General features: G+C 54.0%; 2 protein-coding genes and 1 pseudogene across 3 annotated transcripts; 2 read left to right on the top strand and 1 right to left on the bottom strand.

Annotated features, from left to right (window-relative positions):
• Positions 1 to 674: 674 nt before the first annotated feature.
• On the top strand, positions 675 to 2,350 carry LOC119097773 (transducin beta-like protein 3; the record flags this gene model as incomplete). The annotated part of the gene is made up of 1 exon (XM_037220745.1): positions 675 to 2,350. A coding segment is annotated over exon 1 (1,398 nt), but the record flags the coding sequence as incomplete, so codon positions are not given.
• Position 2,351: 1 nt separating this feature from the next.
• LOC119097772 (transducin beta-like protein 3) lies at positions 2,352 to 3,857 on the top strand (annotated as a pseudogene).
• Positions 3,858 to 5,821: 1,964 nt separating this feature from the next.
• LOC119097756 (negative elongation factor A) lies at positions 5,822 to 16,427 on the bottom strand. Of its 2 annotated transcripts, none has more exons than XM_037220726.1 (11): positions 16,205 to 16,427; positions 13,894 to 14,074; positions 13,546 to 13,631; positions 12,568 to 12,733; positions 11,959 to 12,162; positions 11,487 to 11,699; positions 10,077 to 10,198; positions 8,323 to 8,403; positions 7,701 to 7,805; positions 6,655 to 6,787; positions 5,822 to 6,086 (listed from the first exon to the last, which is right to left on the bottom strand). In XM_037220726.1, exons 1-11 carry the CDS (start codon positions 16,412 to 16,414, stop codon positions 5,899 to 5,901), a joined length of 1,689 nt encoding a protein of 562 aa, XP_037076621.1. In that variant the 5' UTR covers positions 16,415 to 16,427; the 3' UTR covers positions 5,822 to 5,898. The 2 variants fall into 2 exon arrangements, with proteins under 2 accessions (XP_037076621.1, XP_037076622.1); XM_037220727.1 differs by having other exon boundaries at positions 7,701 to 7,802.
• Between the last annotated feature and the right edge of the window lie 472 nt (positions 16,428 to 16,899).

The following is a 16,899-nucleotide window of genomic DNA, read 5'->3' as shown; positions in this document are numbered from 1 at the left end:
ATACAAATCAACTGAAAAGATCGCATACTCTAAGGTAACGAAACTGAAAACCTGTCGCCACCAAACCTTAGCCATCCGATACTCTGGTAAAATTTTGCTCTTTTCAGACGGTTAAAATCTTGGTTCGGTAAAAACACCTCAAACGTAATTTTTTTCTGAATCGACTTCAGGGTGCAGTACCCGTTCCTAAGCGACCGTTCGTCACCCAACATAAACTAGGAGCATGGGATCGTCCACCGTCCATTTTAGTAATTTGGGTATTCTTTGTTGGCTTTCACTCAGTCTATGGTGATCATTCTCTTGAATGGGACACTTTATCTGCTGCAACAATCCAATAATCGGGTTTGGTGGCAATTTGTTGCACAGAATTGGAGCATGGAGCCGTCAGCCAGCTTAGGCCGTCAATTAGGAAAGGTTGCCCGATGAGCTCCGTTGTCACGTGGTATTCGTAGACTGCTCTTACAGTGTGCAATTTTTCTTAAGAAAAACGCTATAAATATATGGAAAATATATTTTAAACTTGTTTTATACAAGAAAAGCTACATTGTAGCGAAACATGAGATCAGTAGCATGCATTAGCTGGTCAATAGGCATGTGTTAGATGACACGGAGATATTTGTAGCACCTGCGCTAAAACCCCATCAAAACCCTATTTTTGTCGTGCATAGCGGAATCGGTCGCACGTGGGACGCGCTGAAGCGCTGTTGGCGGTGCCCGTATGCTCGTGGTTTGGGCATTGCGTACGGCGTGGGAGTGGTGTCGCGGATGCTTGGTGTGCTTTGGTTGCCTAGAAGAGAACAGTGCTCAAGCATCCCGCGTCAAGGAGCATTGCGGTCGTTATTCTTGACTACATTGGCATGAAGGGATAAGTTTGCCTTGTACGCCACGGACGCACTTGTTTTTACACGGGCACGCGGTTTCCTGAGTCCACGGTGCTGCACATACGATCAGTATGTCAGAAGCAAGTGCAATGGACAAAAAATCACACGTGGCCCTCCGTCTCCGCCTTGCGTCCAGGCATGATGCCTTTTTGACTGAGCCACACATCCAGGTTACAAAGAACGGTGAGAACATACTATGTCAGGCAGGGGACAAAGTGAATGTCATGAGCTGTGCAACAGGACAAGTTCTTCATGCTCTAGAAGCCAAAGATGACCCAATATACACCATGGAACTCAGTCCCAGTGAAGATGTTTTGGTCACGAGCCACACCTCTGGACTGCTGCGTCTCTGGGATTGGAAGAAGAATGAGGTCCAGCGTGTATGGAAGTCACTGCATTCTGGACCCATCCCTGTTTTGTGCTTTGATGAGACCACCACCCTAGTTGCTAGTGGAGGAGTGGATGGAACCATCAAGGTGTGGGATACAGTCCGCCAGTACTGCACCCATAACTTGAAAGGATCTGTGGGTGTGATCAGTGCAATTGAGTTCCATCAAAGCAGTAATGAGATATTCATATATGCTTCTGGGGATGATTCTGTGGTACGCTGCTGGAACCTGTCATCATCCGACATTGTGCAAGAGCTGCGTGGTCATTTCAGCAAGGTAACCAGCATCAGTATCAACAAGTCCCAGCATCAGCTGTTGACCTGCAGCCGTGACAAGGTGTTGATGCTTTGGGACCTACGGGATGGAACACTGGTTCGAACAGTGCCAACCCATGAGGTGATGGAGAGTGCTGTCCTTGTCCCACCAGGTGTGTCTGTGGCTGGCATCAAGGGTGGCAGCGCTGCTCTTGCCATCACTGGTGGAGAACGTGGGGTTCTGAGAATCTGGAACTTGGCTACGTCTGAATGTGTTTACATGCAGGAGGAAGCCTCCGGCTCACAATCATCAGTCATCTGTCAGTTGTGCCAGAGTGAGATGAGCAAGACCTTGACAGTACTGAATCATGAGCATAATATCCTCATGTATGACCTGGTATCAATGGAGTTGAAGCGACAGTATGTTGGATTTAGTGATGAGATCTTGGATGTAGTATTTTGTGGTGATGGAGAAACACACATAGCTGTTGCCACAAACAGTTCAATCATCAAGATATATGACGTGTCTACGTTTAACTGCCAGCTTGTCAAAGGTCACGCAGACACTGTCCTTTCTCTCTCTGTGTCTGCCAGCAACAAGAACCTGTTTGCGTCGAGCTCCAAAGACAACACGATACGTCTGTGGTACCTGGACACCTTCCAGAAAGCATTGTGCCTGGCCGTCGGGCCGGGACACACGGCGTCTGTGACGTCAGTCTGCTGGAGTCAGCTGACCACCGGCTTCGTCGTGTCGGGCGCGGAAGACAAGTGCGTCAAGATGTGGGATGTTCCGGCGTCGGTTCTCGGCTGGCTGAAGAAGTCCGGCGCCGGCGCCGAAGCCGGCGACTCTGCACTGCCGGCGCACTGAGATCGCGCACGACAAGGACGTCAACTCTGTGGCGGTGTCGCCCAACGACCGGCTGGTGGCCACGGCCAGCCAGGACAAGACAGCGCGCCTGTACAGCGCCGACGGGCTGGCGCTGGCCGGCGTGCTTCGCGGCCACCGTCGCGGTGTCTGGTCGGTGGCCTTTTCGCCCGTGGACCAGATCGTGGCGACGGCCTCGGCCGACGGCACTGTCCGGCTCTGGTCCATCGCCGACTTCAGCTGCGTCAAGACGTTCGAGGGCCACGACTCGTCAGTGCTGCGCGTGGCGTTCCTGTGCCGCGGTATGCAGCTGCTCACCTGCTCGGCCGATGGTCTGCTCAAACTGTGGAGCGTCAAGGCCAACGAGTGCGTGCAGACGTGCAGCGAGCACGAGGCTAAGGTGTGGGCGCTGGCGGTGCGTGGTGATGAGCGCTGCCTCGTCTCAGGCGGCGCCGACTCCTCGCTCCTTGTCTGGCGCGACGTCTCCGAGGAGGAGGCCAAGGTGGACGCCGAGGCGGCCGCGCTGCGCGCCACTCAGGAGCAGGCGCTCAGCAACCTCGTGCAGCAGCGTCAGTGGCTGCGCGCCCTCAAGCTGGCCATCAAGCTGAAGCGGCCGTTCCGCTGTCCTGCAGATCCTGAAGGAGCTGCGGCGCGAGAGTGGTTCAGCCGACCATCTGACCGGCATCCTGAAGCAGCTGCGGGACGACCAGTTGGACGATCTGCTTCACTTCGTGGTGGAGTGGAACACCAACAGCAAGCACTGCCATGAGGCGCAGCTGGTAGTGAACTTGCTGCTGCGTCTGTTGCCCCCCGAGGCATGGCGCCGGCTCCCCAGCTTCCGCTCCCTGCTGGAGGGCCTGCTGCCCTACACCGAGCGCCACCTGGAGCGCATCAGTCGGCTTCAACAGAGCATCACCTTCCTCGACTACACAGCCGCCTGCATGAAGGTGACGTCGCGCTCGAGCGGCAGCGCTCCGCCGACCGACTACCCCGACGAGGACCTGTTCATGGATGCCGTCAAGAGTTCGACGGTGGCGACCAAGGACGAAGGTGAGACTTCAGTGAAAGCAGAAGCTGACACGATGGAGGAGGGTGTCTTGGAAGTCGAAAAGAAATCGGAGTCATCGGAAGACAGCGGATTGGAGACTGAGGAACCTGTCAAGGTGCGGCGTTCTGCTAAATCCAAGAAACGACCCCTGAAGAAGGGTAATAAAAAAGTCAGCAAGAAAAGGAAAGCGTGACAGTGATGACTGGTGGGAATTGGGGTGGAGTAGGTTTAGGGTACAGTACGGAAAGCGTGGACAAAAAAACTCGGCGTATTTCTGTTGTCGCTGTTGGGGAAAGTGGCATTCCTCCACCATTCTGCGTGGAACCCGGAGTTTGTATTGGCCTTCAAGTGCACTTCTCTGGCATCCTATGCGTGTATTCGATGGCGAACGGAAGTAAAATATAACCCGTGCTTTGCAGAGGTTTCCGTGTCATGAAATCTAGTCGTTCAAGTCCACACTCGCGCCTTTGATGAACGACTTGCCGAAGACATTTTGTCACAGAGGCTCACAAGAATTGGGCGAGCAGGCAACGGGTCGGGTGGGATTATTGGAAGTGACCTTTTCCTACACGAGGTCATGTGGCTTCACGGTATCCGCCGCCGTCCTTCACAGATTCCCATCGCGACATGTCAGGCCTCATCACTAAGCAAGGTCAATTGTTCTGAACGGTCGTCACCAGACACGAGTTTGTTCGGGCTTAGCTTAAGTGATAATAATTTGTTCTTGAGCAAACGCGCGTTGGTTTACGATATGCCGCACTGACTCCATTTGTCGGTGAATCAGACCGTCGTGAGCAAAGGTGCCGAATGCATTGTAAATTTTGGCATTAAAACAAATCAAAAGTCCGGGTTGGAAATTACATTGAGAAGAACAAAGCAAATTGGGAATAGTTGGGACAGCCGACGACATTCTACAACTTGTCACGCATTTCAGCTTATTCACTGCTGTTCGTTGTCAAAATTATTTTATTATGGTACGTCAGCAATCTGATGATAGGGCACGCCAGGGTATATTTATTTTTGAAACATGAGGTAGAATGTTTCCTTAATAAGGGGCATTGATGTTCGTCTTCAGGAGAGCCTGTGATGCTCATTACTTGTAGCTGGACTAAATTCGTTGCCTCTGACCTCCCGAATAAGCTGGCGTCGTCTAGCTTAGCGATAGTCAAGCTTAGCGGACATCGGTGCGAATTGTGAATTTTTGCACGAAATCCTGAGATACACATTACTTCGACAATCCTTTTTTCACGCGTTTCTAGTGAGGGAATGCAGCCACGCGGGTAATGAGAGGATTGTTGGTTATTGGTAGTGATTTGATTTTAACTCGGAAATTTTTTGGGCAGCTGATTTTCTGGACACTTGGTACAGACAGCTGGTCCATCCTGGGATTTTGGCTTTGACTTTGGACAAGAACTCCTAGAAATGGCATCTCCAGTCTTACGCATTTCATGCGACGTCTTAGTCATCGTAGTTCGTAATTGTAACGTCTTTCTACACTGTATACGATTTCTGATCCCCGCTGCATTATATGATCTTAACGGGTTTTCACAATCACTATATAGGCCAATATCCACTGTGTCAGTCTCACAACCGTCGGCAGACGGCATTGCATTCTTGCGTTGAAAAAAGCCCGCGCGTGCGGGTAACCGGAGCGCGAACCGCAGTTCCCGGCATCTCCTGGTTCGTGGTATCTCCTATGGTGTCTCCTGGTTCCTGGTATCTTCAATACAGTTCCGATGGGAAGATGTGCGCAACTCGGCGGGGCCATGGGCACCTGCGCTTTATGAGTTTCTGATTGTTCTCAAGCCCATTATGTGCCAAGACTAATAAAAACAACTATTGATCTAGCATCTCACATGAATCAAAACAAACATATATTAGCATATTGAATTGGTTGGTACAGAGCATGTTAGCCGACAAACCATGACAATGATTTGAAGACGAGCAGTAGTCATTACGTCGAGCTAGGATCGAATACAATGTCAACAACGCGCGTGAAAGGAAATCATTACTGCATCTCCCTACACCACGGTAACATGGCGCTGTACGAGGACAGTACAAAACAAATTGAACTTTAGCTCGCGGTCAGACCCAGCACAGCACGCCCTGTTGATCCTGTTCGGCGCGGGCGGGCGCGTCAGGCGGCGCCCGACGGAGCTGGATGTCAGTAGTGTCCAGCGCCCTGCGCCACAACTGTTGGAAGCCCGGACAGCGCGGAACACCGGCCGCGCGAGGCGCCGCTCGGAGGCGGCGAGCCACGCCATCGAGCCCGGCGGCGCGGCCGCGCGGGCGTCGGCCGCGGCCGCGGCCGGCCGGCCAGCCTGTGCCAACGCGGACTGTCCCGACGCGAGCCTGGAGCGGCGCGGGTCACCCGCGCCCATCGCCGGTGAGGAGCCGCGCCCGAGATCGGACGGTGGCGCGCCGCGGCGCCGACCCGCGGCGCGGCGGCGCGGCCCGCCCCTCAGCCGGCCACCTCGTCCAGTCGGCGGAACTTCTTGATCCGCTTCCACTCGCCGGTGGAGTAGTTCATCTGGAAGTGGGTCTCGGCCACCATGGCCGCGAACGGGCCGCCGTCGCCCTGCGGCACCGACTCCTGGTTCTCCGACAGCTTGATGGTGACCACGTTGCCCAGGTGCGGGCACGGGTTGTCTGCCGACGCGACAGCGAGCCGACAGTCAGCCGGGAGCCGACGGCGACGTTCACCGCCCGCAGCGGGCGGGCGGCACCGGGCGCCACCCGGCGTCCGTGTGAGCGTCACCGGACAGGTCCCAAACGGAACCGTAACACATACAGCATCGAACTCCGCGGACCACCATCCATGACGGTCCAAATGGCAGTGCGCTTTATCTCGCATCAAAATATGTCTAAATGAAAAGTATAGCTACACGGATGCCACTGGGCCAACGCACATGGTGGTGTACCGACATGGTTCTCATCGGTTAGTTTATACTATAACACCAAAGCTTCTGGCACTGACCCGGACGCCTTCCCAGTCCATCTCTAGTGCAACTAACCAAGGTTTTAAAGTCATGCAACGCGACAAAAGATATGCACACAACATGGGCTATTTTGAAACATGTTTGTCCGACGGGCTTCACCATCGTAAGCGGCGTGACAGCTGACGACCCGACCCGACCCGACCCGACCCGACCCGACCCGACCCGACCCGACCCGACCCGACCCGACCCGACCCGACCCGACCCGACCGAACTCTCACCTCGGGAGCCGGCGATGAAGCCCAGGATGAGCGCCTTCTCCGGCCGCGTGACTTTGTTGGCGGTGCGGAACATCTCCTGCGCCTCCAGCATCTGCTCCCGTGTCAGCGTCAGGTTGCGCCGCTGGGCGTTGGCCTGTCCGACGCCACATAAACGGCGCAGTCAGTCAACAGGCATGAGCGCCAAGACAAGAGGTACAGGTGGTGAGGCAGCATTGGAAGTAGAGACGTGGCAGGAACGCGACGAAAACACCCGCACCACACTGACTAACGGACGGCTTTTGTTTCGATATTTGAAGTCTTCGCCATGCGAGTAATCATTTCAGAAATATCCCAATGCCAATGATATGACGGGATCATCAGTCTGTGCGGAGGTACCATATCACATTGTAAGTGTTCGTGGAACAGCTCAGGGTCGTGTCAATACACTCATGCATACATTTGCTGCAATTGGTAAAAAAACAAAATGTACAGCTTTGTTCACAGATTTCTCACTTTTCAGTTGGAAGTGGAATTGACTATGGTTACATACATCTGTGCTTGTTCATCAACCTCTTACGTTGTGGTTTGAGGAATGATTCATTAAAAGAAGTGGATGCCACTGAGGCATTAAGAAATATAAGTAGCACGTACAACGTCAAACATAACATTTAAACTATAACTACAACGTTCCTTCGAGCGTCCTTCTGTTTAGCGAAACCTTCAACTCCCGACATAACATACATCACACGAATTATTAGTAGTGATAACAAATTACTCGTATTAGATTCTTCGTGAGTTGTAAATGTTGGTATGCATTGTTTTTGTCAAGGAACGAAGAAAATGTTACGACAAAGTGAGTATCAAGTGCTTTCTCATGCTTCCTTCGCTCAGCTGCCCTAAAACTTAAGCAAATTATTGGGACTCTTCGTTAACCCGCTGTGCGCACGGAAGACGAAGTCGTCACTAGAGCACATGTCCCATCGGTTGGGCCGGTGTCGGCCGGCTGGCTGCCGGTGCCAGACCAGTGGCGGGCCCGGAGCCGACAGCCGGACTGTCCGACGGCTGACCTGAGGCTGGGCGATGATGGTGACCTGCTGTTGCTGCTGCGCCTGCTGCTGCGGCTGCTGCTGCTGCTGCTGCGGGCCGCTCACCACCCGTCGCAGCAGCATCTGCTGTCGAGCGCAGGAGGACAGCAACGTCATACACACACGAGCGCCGTACCGGACGACCGGGCGCCCCGGGAGGGAAGACGGCCGCGACATCCTCGGCCGCCCACAGCCTGGCGACAGCAAACTGGTATCCACCGCGCCCACCCAGTGAAACACAACGGAGCTGCATGATGGAATAATGCCCCGTCCGCTACAAATGTTACATTTGTACCGCATTTCAATAACACAACTGCCAAAATGACCACAGGTAAAACAAGCAGGTATTGGAGGGCATCCAACACGTGCAGAAGATCGGGCGCACAGAACATGCCATCTTCACGACCTAACGACGGCCTAACGACCAAACGAATCCCGTTCAGGCTACCCGTGGTCAATATCCACCAAAGCCGCACAAAAATGAGGACATGTCCTCGCCCTCGTGTAACGTCTCGACCTGCGGGCTCACGTCTACACGCGTTGAGTGATGTGATGTGATGATACAATGTGAGCGACGACTGCCTCTGCGCACATCAGGACCAACCTGCTGCACTGGATCCGAGAGATTGTGAGGGCTCATACCCGCCGCCTGCTGCACGGGCTGATAAGTCTGCTGCGAGATTATCTGCAAACGGAATGAACACTGTAACAACACGGAAAATAGGCCGTAGGGACACATCTTTGCAAGAATACTGTTGGTGCAATCTCCGCGGCTTCCTTTAAGCACCAACCGAGTGGTAACTTTACAAATGTACACAGGGGACTCCCCAATGTTTATGCTTGAACGTGCCCTGACACCCTGTGCTCGCCATGTTCAGTATTGCAATGGGCCCGCGCGACAATTGCCACAGTTTTGCTCTGGAGTTAAAACGAACGGCCTTTTCTTGCCCGCTAACGTTCCATTCCCTGTGCATTACTGGGTAGCCGTACAGCAGTGGCTGAAAGTCACCCCTTGGAAACCGGAGGTAAGGGGCTCGACTTCGCGCGGTGCTCGCCTTTCTGCCAGGATGGGCAGCATGCGACGTCATCGGGTCCCAGTAGCAAAGGGCGCCGTAAAACAACGACAAGGCATGACATGACCCTATTTATGTATTCCCGTCGGTGCCTCAATTCCGGCCCAGCCTGGCTCAGGAGCCAGTGCTTCACCTGCGGCTCAGCCTGTCTCAGGAGCCAGTGCCTCACCTGCAGCTCAGCCTGTCTCAGGAGTCGGTGCCTCACCTCCGGCTGAGCCTGGCTCAAGAGCCAGTGCCTCACCTGCAGCCCAGCCTGGCTCACGAGCCTGCGCCTCACATGCGGCTGAGCCTGTCTCAGGAGCTGGTGCCTCACCTGCAGCTCAGCCTGGCTCACGAGCCGGTGCCTCACCTGCGACTCAGCCTGTCTCAGCGGCCGGTGCCTCACCTGCAGCTCAGCCTGTCTCATGGGCCGGTGCCTCACCTGCAGCTCAGCCTGTCTCAGGAGCCGGTGCTTCACCTGCGGCTCAGCCTGTCTCAGGAGCCGGTGCCTCACCTGCAGCCCAGCCTGGCTCACGAGCCTGCGCCTCACCTGCAGCTCAGCCTGTCTCAGGAGCCGGTGCCTCACCTGCGACTCAGCCTGTCTCAGCGGCCGGTGCCTCACCTGCAGCTCAGCCTGTCTCATGGGCCGGTGCCTCACCTGCAGCTCAGCCTGTCTCAGGAGCCGGTGCCTCACCTGCGGCTGAGCCTGTTTCAGGAGCCAGTGTCTCACTTGTGGCTCAGCCTGTCTCAGGAGCTGGTGCCTCACCTGCGGCTCAACCTGTCTCAGGAGCCGGTGCCTCATCTGCGACTCAGCCTGTCTCAGTGGCCGGTGCCTCACCTGCAGCTCAGCCTGTCTCATGGGCCGGTGCCTCACCTGCAGCTCAGCCTGTCTCATGGGCCGGTGCCTCACCTGCAGCTCAGCCTGTCTCAGGAGCCAGTGCCTCACCTGCGGCTCAGCCTGGCTCGGGAGCCGGTGCCTCACCTGCGGCTCAGCCTGTCTCAGGAGCCAGTGCCTCACCTGCGGCTCAGCCTGGCTCGGGAGCCGGTGCCTCACCTGCGGCTCAGCCTGGCTCAGGAGCTGGTACCTCACCCGCGGCTCAGCCTGTCTCAGGAGCCGGTGCCTCACTTGCGGCTCAGCCTGGCTCAGGAGCCAGTGCCTCACCTGCGGCTCAGCCTGGCTCGGGAGCCAGTGCCTCACCTGCGGCTCAGCCTGTCTCAGGAGCCAGTGCCTCACCTGCAGCTCAGCCTGTCTCAGGAGCCAGTGCCTCACCTGCGGCTCAGCCTGGCTCGGGGGCCGGTACCTCACCTGCGGTTGTCCTTGTTGCGGCGCGTACATGGCCGGCGCCGCCTGTACCGCGTCGGGCGCGGCCGGCTGCGGCCGGCTGGTCGGCGTGTCGGCCAGCTCCTGGGACGCCACGGACGGAATGTCTGCCGAACGGCCCGTCGGTGTCAACAACCATGTACCGGTGTAAGTGGGAGAAGGCGGGGATGCGAAATCACTCACCACCGACAACAAAATGCAAAGGAGCTACTGACGACCACAGCATATTTAACCTCACCTGACGACAATGCTAATACAATTATCAGTGCGTGCAAGGCTGCTGGATTCCTGCGACATGCTATGAGATTTGTATGTTCAAGGAGTTTACGCAGGTTATTTTAGTTACATCTTATACACCTCATCATGTGGATTAGTCTTCAAGAAAAATACTTTTTGTCACGAACAAAAAGAGCTTTGGCTGTGACCACTTTATGCCATTTGTGTTGTCCACCAGGAGCCTGAAGCAAGTCATGTCCAACCAGCTTGGTCATATCGCTGGTGACTACGATGTGCATTGCTTCGTGTGAGAAGTGGCCTGCAGTATCAGCGGTGATGCGGACTACACGGTATGCTGTCGAGTGGTACACAATATGCTGTCGAGTGGTCGTAACGCCATGAGCACTGCCTGCACCCAATTGTGTCCGCACGCCCTTTGGCCTCACCAAATCTGGTCCAGCCTTCGGCAGGATCGAACACCCAGTGATACGTGCACACGCAGACACCACCCTGCGCGGTAAGGACCCACGCAGACGCCACCCTGCGCGATAAGGACCCACGCAGACGCCACCCCGCGTGAGATGGATCCACGCATACACCACCCCGCGTGAGATGGGCGCATGCGGACACCAGCCCCAGTGAGATGGACACATGCAGACACCAGCCCCAGTGAGATGGACACACCAGACCCAGCCCTAGCGAGATGGACACACGCAGACATCAGCCCGAGTGAGATGGACACACTTAGACACCAGCCCCAGTGAGATGGACACACATAGACACCAGCCCGAGTGAGATGGACACACTCAGACACCAGCCCCAGTGAGATGGACACACGCAGACACCAGCCCGAGTGAGATGGACACACATAGACACCAGCCCGAGTGAGATGGACACACATAGACACCAGCCCGAGTGAGATGGACACACGCAGACATCAGCCCGAGTGAGATGGACACACATAGACACCAGCCCGAGTGAGATGGACACACATAGACACCAGCCCGAGTGAGATGGACACACGCAGACACCAGCCCTAGTGATATGGACACATACAGACCAGCCCCAGTGAAATTGACACACACAGACACCAGCCCCAGTGAGATGGACACACGCAGACACCAGCCTGAGTGAGATGAATACACGCAGACACCTTACCAGCGCCGTCGCGCCACTGACCAGTGCCGGCGAGCGCGTTGTCCGGCTGCGGCGCGTAGCTGACGGGCGCGGCCGGCGCCGGACTGGCCGCCGGCTGGCTGGCCGCCGGCGTCGGCGGGTTGGTGGACGGCAGGCCGGCCGCGTAGTCGGGCGTGGCGCCCCCGCCCTCCGTCACACGGGCCCGCTTGGGTGCCGCCGGTGGAGGCTGCGACGGCGCCTCCTTCTCCTCCTCCTCTGTGGGCGGGGCAGCGGGGAGGGAAGCAGTCAGTGCAAGTGGCGCCGACAGGCACGGGGAGTAGCGCGTTGCGCGCTCCGCTCAATGCCGCCAACACTGCACGGAGGCGATCAAGACTGATGGAAACAGCGCCCTTGTCGTGCCCGCTGCGCTACACCAATCCGGCCCAGACAGGGGAGTGACGGTCCCGCGATGAAGTTCCAGCCGGCGCGCGCTGCCAACCGGCCGCAACGACGGCCGACCCGGGCGGGCACTCACCCGGCAGCTTCTTGCGCTTCTTGATCTGCTGCACGCCGATGGGCTGCTCGTTGATGTCGAGCATCTTGACGCGGCCCTCCTTCCTGCCGGCCGGGGTGCGGGCCAGGCGGCCGGGCGTGCCGCCGGCCGCCGCCAGCCGCGACAGGTTGCTGGTGCCCGTGAAGCCGCCGGTCGGGATCCGGCTAGGGATGCCTTTGAGCGGCGCTGCGGCAGACGCACTGCGCTCAAACCAGGCCGGGCCGCCAGCCCGGCAAGGTCTGCCCGGACCGCGACCGACGACGCTGCCGCACATCGTGCCGCCGGTCCCGGGTAGGCGCTCTATTGCGCTAAGCCAACGACCCTGCGTGGTGGATATACCTAAGACTGAGCCCTTCGGAAGTTAAATGAAATTGTGTTGTCAGGTATTGAGGTGTAACAGACTTCCTTCTCGCAAAACCATGACCGCGACTTTCCACCAGCAAGCAGTCAGCCACAGTCCCGGCGTGACTGGCATGTACACAACGTGGCTGTACGTAATAAGTCATGCCACAAGCCGGTAAGCGTAACAGCGGAATACCCCGCCACGCCTCCGTCCAGCCTCCGCTCCTCGGCCGTCTGTCCGCCACTTACTGGCATTCTCCATTTTGCGCGGCATGCCTCGCGAGCGGACGGGAACGCTGGGCATGACGTTCTTCTTGACCTGCAGACTGGCGTCCTTGACCTTCTGCAGCAACTCCACCTTCAGCGCCGCCGACTTGGGCTTGCGTCGCAGCGCGAAGTGCTTCTCGGGTTGGATCTGCGGCAGGACCGTGGAATGTTCGAGAGTGCGCCCTGCTGGCTGACTCAGCTGAACAACGCAGGACTTATGGTACAGCCGCAGCGCCGACAAATTCGAGAGTGCCGAGGCAGCCGGGATTATGGACATGGGTCGAGATGCCATCAATTTGTGAAGCAGGCTGTTTTGGCGCAGGCATAAGCAGCAACAGCTATGAAGCACACCCACGGCAGAATCAGTTGGTACGCATCCCCATCAGCAGCCAGGCGATAGCAAGCGAGCGACAAACTGCAATGGATACTCCCATTCTGCTTATCGCCGATATTCAGAAACGTCTCCAGCCAGCAAACTTCCGTCTATTTCCAGCGACAAAAAATATATATGCAAAGAGCTTTGCGAAAGCTATGTGTTGCTCTACCGAAACTAGCCAGTAAGCACGAAACACCAGCAAACATAATGTAAAAGCTCATCATGTGGCACTGGGGCTCAGCGACGCACCCGGCTGCTGATGCGATACGGCGCCGCCTGCCTCTCACCCACGCGGGAAGGGCGGGCAGCGCAGGGCATCCAACCCCCGCAACTCTGGTCGCCCATATGAGCAGCTCAACCACTACACTCCTGATGCCCCTTAAACCTGATCTTGCACTGTTTGTTGTGCTGGTGACAGCACCCACAAACACCCACCACAAACCGACAAACGCGACTGTTCTTGGTCAATATGCACCGAAGTCTTTATAGACCATGTACCACCTTACCACAGATCCACCAGCCTCGCATTAAAAAAGAGCCTGAAGTGGTTATACAACACTGCTGGACCAACACGCTTGACTTACAATCTGGCCAACCGAGGCGACCAAGGCAGCCTTGTTGAGGTAGTGACACTCCAGTGGTAGCAGATCCAAGTCGAGATTTTTCTTCACTGAAAACACAAGGCCAAAAGTCAGAGACGCGCAACTCACAACAGCCGCATACAATCTCGCTGGCTTGAATGCGGCGATGGGGGGCGGGTGGCCACATTGGTCAGCCCAGTGCTGGTCACCATATCATCAATCTGGCCGCTAATTAACTGTTGTACTAAAGCGCATCGAACAGAGTGTACATCATATAAAAAACGTCACCATAAAACACAATGGCGGCCTAATGCATGAAAGAGGCCGACATCCCGACGCTCAGCAACGCACCGAGCCTCTTTAATTCCGCAATCAAATCCCCAAAGATCTTCTTATTTTCCTCCATCTTCCCGATGTCTGTGTTTAGATTTCCGGTAGCCGGAAACGTTCTCATGACTTCTGCCAGCATCGAGACCCACTGGTCGGAGTCTAAGGCTGCGATTTCCAGTATCTCTTCGATGTCCACCTTCCACTGCAAAAAATTCAAGCAATGTAATCACTACCATATGGACAGTGGAACCTCCCCTTCCCTTCCACTGTTTGTGCAAACATGACATTGTTCTGATAATGTTAGTGAGCTCCAAAATGATGAAGCAGATCTCCAAACAACCAAGCAACTCATGACACGGCATCGCGACAGGGCGTGGGATGCCCTTGAGACTTGCTGAATTCATGAGGGACATCAAGCCAGCCTGCAATACTTGGACAAATATATACATGCTGAAGCCATAAGGAATCTCTGGGATAGACTGGACCAGGGGTGTAGTATCCTGTTCACTTGTGGCACTTCAGCCCTAGCAACATGGAGAAGAAAATGTGTAAAATCTGAGAGAAGGGCATTTTACAGCATATTTTGAGGGAAGGTTTAGCCATTTTCTCCTGTTTGGCATGCCACAACCCTTTAATTGGGGAAAAGGCAGGATTTTAGGGGGCTCCTGGGCAGTGTCAAGGGTGGGGACACCAGGGGCACATACACCTTATCAAATTTTTGCATGTATCAAGGATATCTAGTTTAAGAAATATTGGCACTTAAAATGATCCAAAATACAGACCTACTGGCTAATACAGGGGTCTTCTTAACCCCACAAAGGTGCTCTTTATTCCAAAACATGGTTCTCTGTTCCAAAAAGGATGCCCTAATCCAGCACAGGAGTTGCTGATTGCAGGGGTATGTGCTGGCTTCAATACTTTTATCAGCTGGTTGTTTCAACAAAATTGCATGTGACATGATTAGACAAATGTTCAGATAACATATCAAGCATGGAAATCAATGGAAATTTTTACCACTATTCAAACTAAAACTGTGTCTAAGATTGCCTTTTTGACCATACAATACCAACAATACTTAAAAAACAGCAAAACTGCAATATCTTCTGCTTGAAAATGAAATAACTATGATCTCATACCAAAGAAGATCTTCAAAGTACATGACAGCATTAAAAGATGAGGCTGATCATTAACTGTTTGCCAAGTCAGCCAAGCATGGGGTAGGCCTGCATCAGATTTGATCCCATGAAAAGCCTTAGGTTAGGTTAGGATAGGTTATATCAGATCATATCAGGTCAGGTCAGATGTGGTCAAATCCAGTCAGGTCAGCTCAGGTCAGGTTAGGTTAGGTAAAGTTGGTTTAGATCAGGCCAAATTTTATCAGGCTGGTAATGTCATTTCTTACTGGAATAGCTCCCGAGGCAATGCATCATACAAAAACTCACATGCTATAATGATGTGCGTTAAAAGCACTGTGTGTGGCATCAAAGGGAAGGTGCTGGTAAATGCCCATGTGGCATGTGCAAATAGCACTCTGCAGTAATTGCTATGCTTTCTATTGGGAATAAGCATGGCAGTATACCAACCATAAAATGCAAGTAACCTTACTATTGTTACCCACATCTATACATCATGACTCTAGCATGTAGCACTCCTCTGCACAATAGTGATATATGGTATCTGGAGGATAATTCATTTGAACACAACTTGTAACAACTCATAGGCAATAGCTTCATGCTTTTGCTGCAATGAATGCATCACTACACACAGTTTTGGTCAAGATATGTGTTGCTTCTACACATTGCCTTGCACAATTTCATCATTGAGATTTATAGGTGGGATGAATGCACAAATGTCAGCACACAAGGAACCAATCCTTCAACTAGGCATGCAAGTTTTATGTATCATGTTAAGACTTTGGCATGACAGTGGTGTTATGCCAAAACTATCTTTCCATGAAACTGATTTTAATTGGGTACACTCAATACTGTCATTTTGCAACCTTAGTTACATCTCACATTGTGTTAGTCACTGCACGACTCCACTTGAGTCATGATAAAAGGCAGTAGTTTTGCCAACTAAGTTGAGGGCTGGGACCCTGCACAGTGAAAAATGATGGAAATTGTGCACAAAATTACTGACAAATAGGCCTCTCCATGGATATGGCCCACTTTTCTCAAAGTTGAGCGCGCTGGAGCCCAAGTTGGGTTAAGGTGGAGGAAGGCGGGGGGGGGGAGCGAGACTCCAACTGAACAGGAAACTACACTCTTGGTATGACATATACACCTGGTGGTTTGAGCACTCCAGAACTTTCCAATAACAAAAAGGTACTCACCTCTTCTACGTTCCTCCTTGGGGTGTGCAAAAGTGCCAACAGTAGTTTCAGCTTTACCTGAGTCTGCAAATCCACAAAACATTCTCGGATATTTCTTAGAACAGATGCATTAAGCTGGGAGCATATCGAACCTCCTATCCAGGTGTCATTAGAAGTTCCTAGCTTGTTATGAAGCCACAGCGATGTATCACTGTCCCTCACGTTCGCCATTTCTCCACACACTGGCTCCCTCAATTGCAAGGTGTAAACAAGAGACGCTAATTGGAAATGGGACCTGTTCTCAGCCGTCCCCGTCAGCCGATTATGGCGCATTGATGACAGTCGGAAAGCCGTCCATCTCATTGGTCATTGGCTCTCGAATTCTGCCAGCCGCAAGCATGGTGTCGATTCGGGGCAGTGGAGCAGCGTACAGTAGCCAGTTTAAAGCAGACCCTGCACAGCAGGATTTCATATGGCGCAAATATGATTTGTCGCTTACCGCTGGCTTTCTCAACAGCTGAAAACAAAGGAGGACAAGAAAGATGTGGAACTCGACACTATTTGGGACGAAAAATTCGTTCCAGGGTCCCTACATCTATTGCATAGAATGTGTTATCATTGGATTGGGAGCATGCATCATATGTTGTAAGGTGGCCACCTCATACAACAAAAATATGAGGGTCGACGGGTGATGTTTCGCAGTGAGTTTCATGGGG

This window comes from Pollicipes pollicipes, unplaced genomic scaffold (assembly GCF_011947565.3).
Source record: "Pollicipes pollicipes isolate AB1234 unplaced genomic scaffold, Ppol_2.1 Scaffold_4339;HRSCAF=5111_pilon_pilon_pilon, whole genome shotgun sequence".
Classification (NCBI taxonomy): Eukaryota; Metazoa; Arthropoda; class Thecostraca; order Pollicipedomorpha; family Pollicipedidae; genus Pollicipes; species Pollicipes pollicipes.
This window is presented reverse-complemented; position numbering and strand designations above follow the sequence as displayed.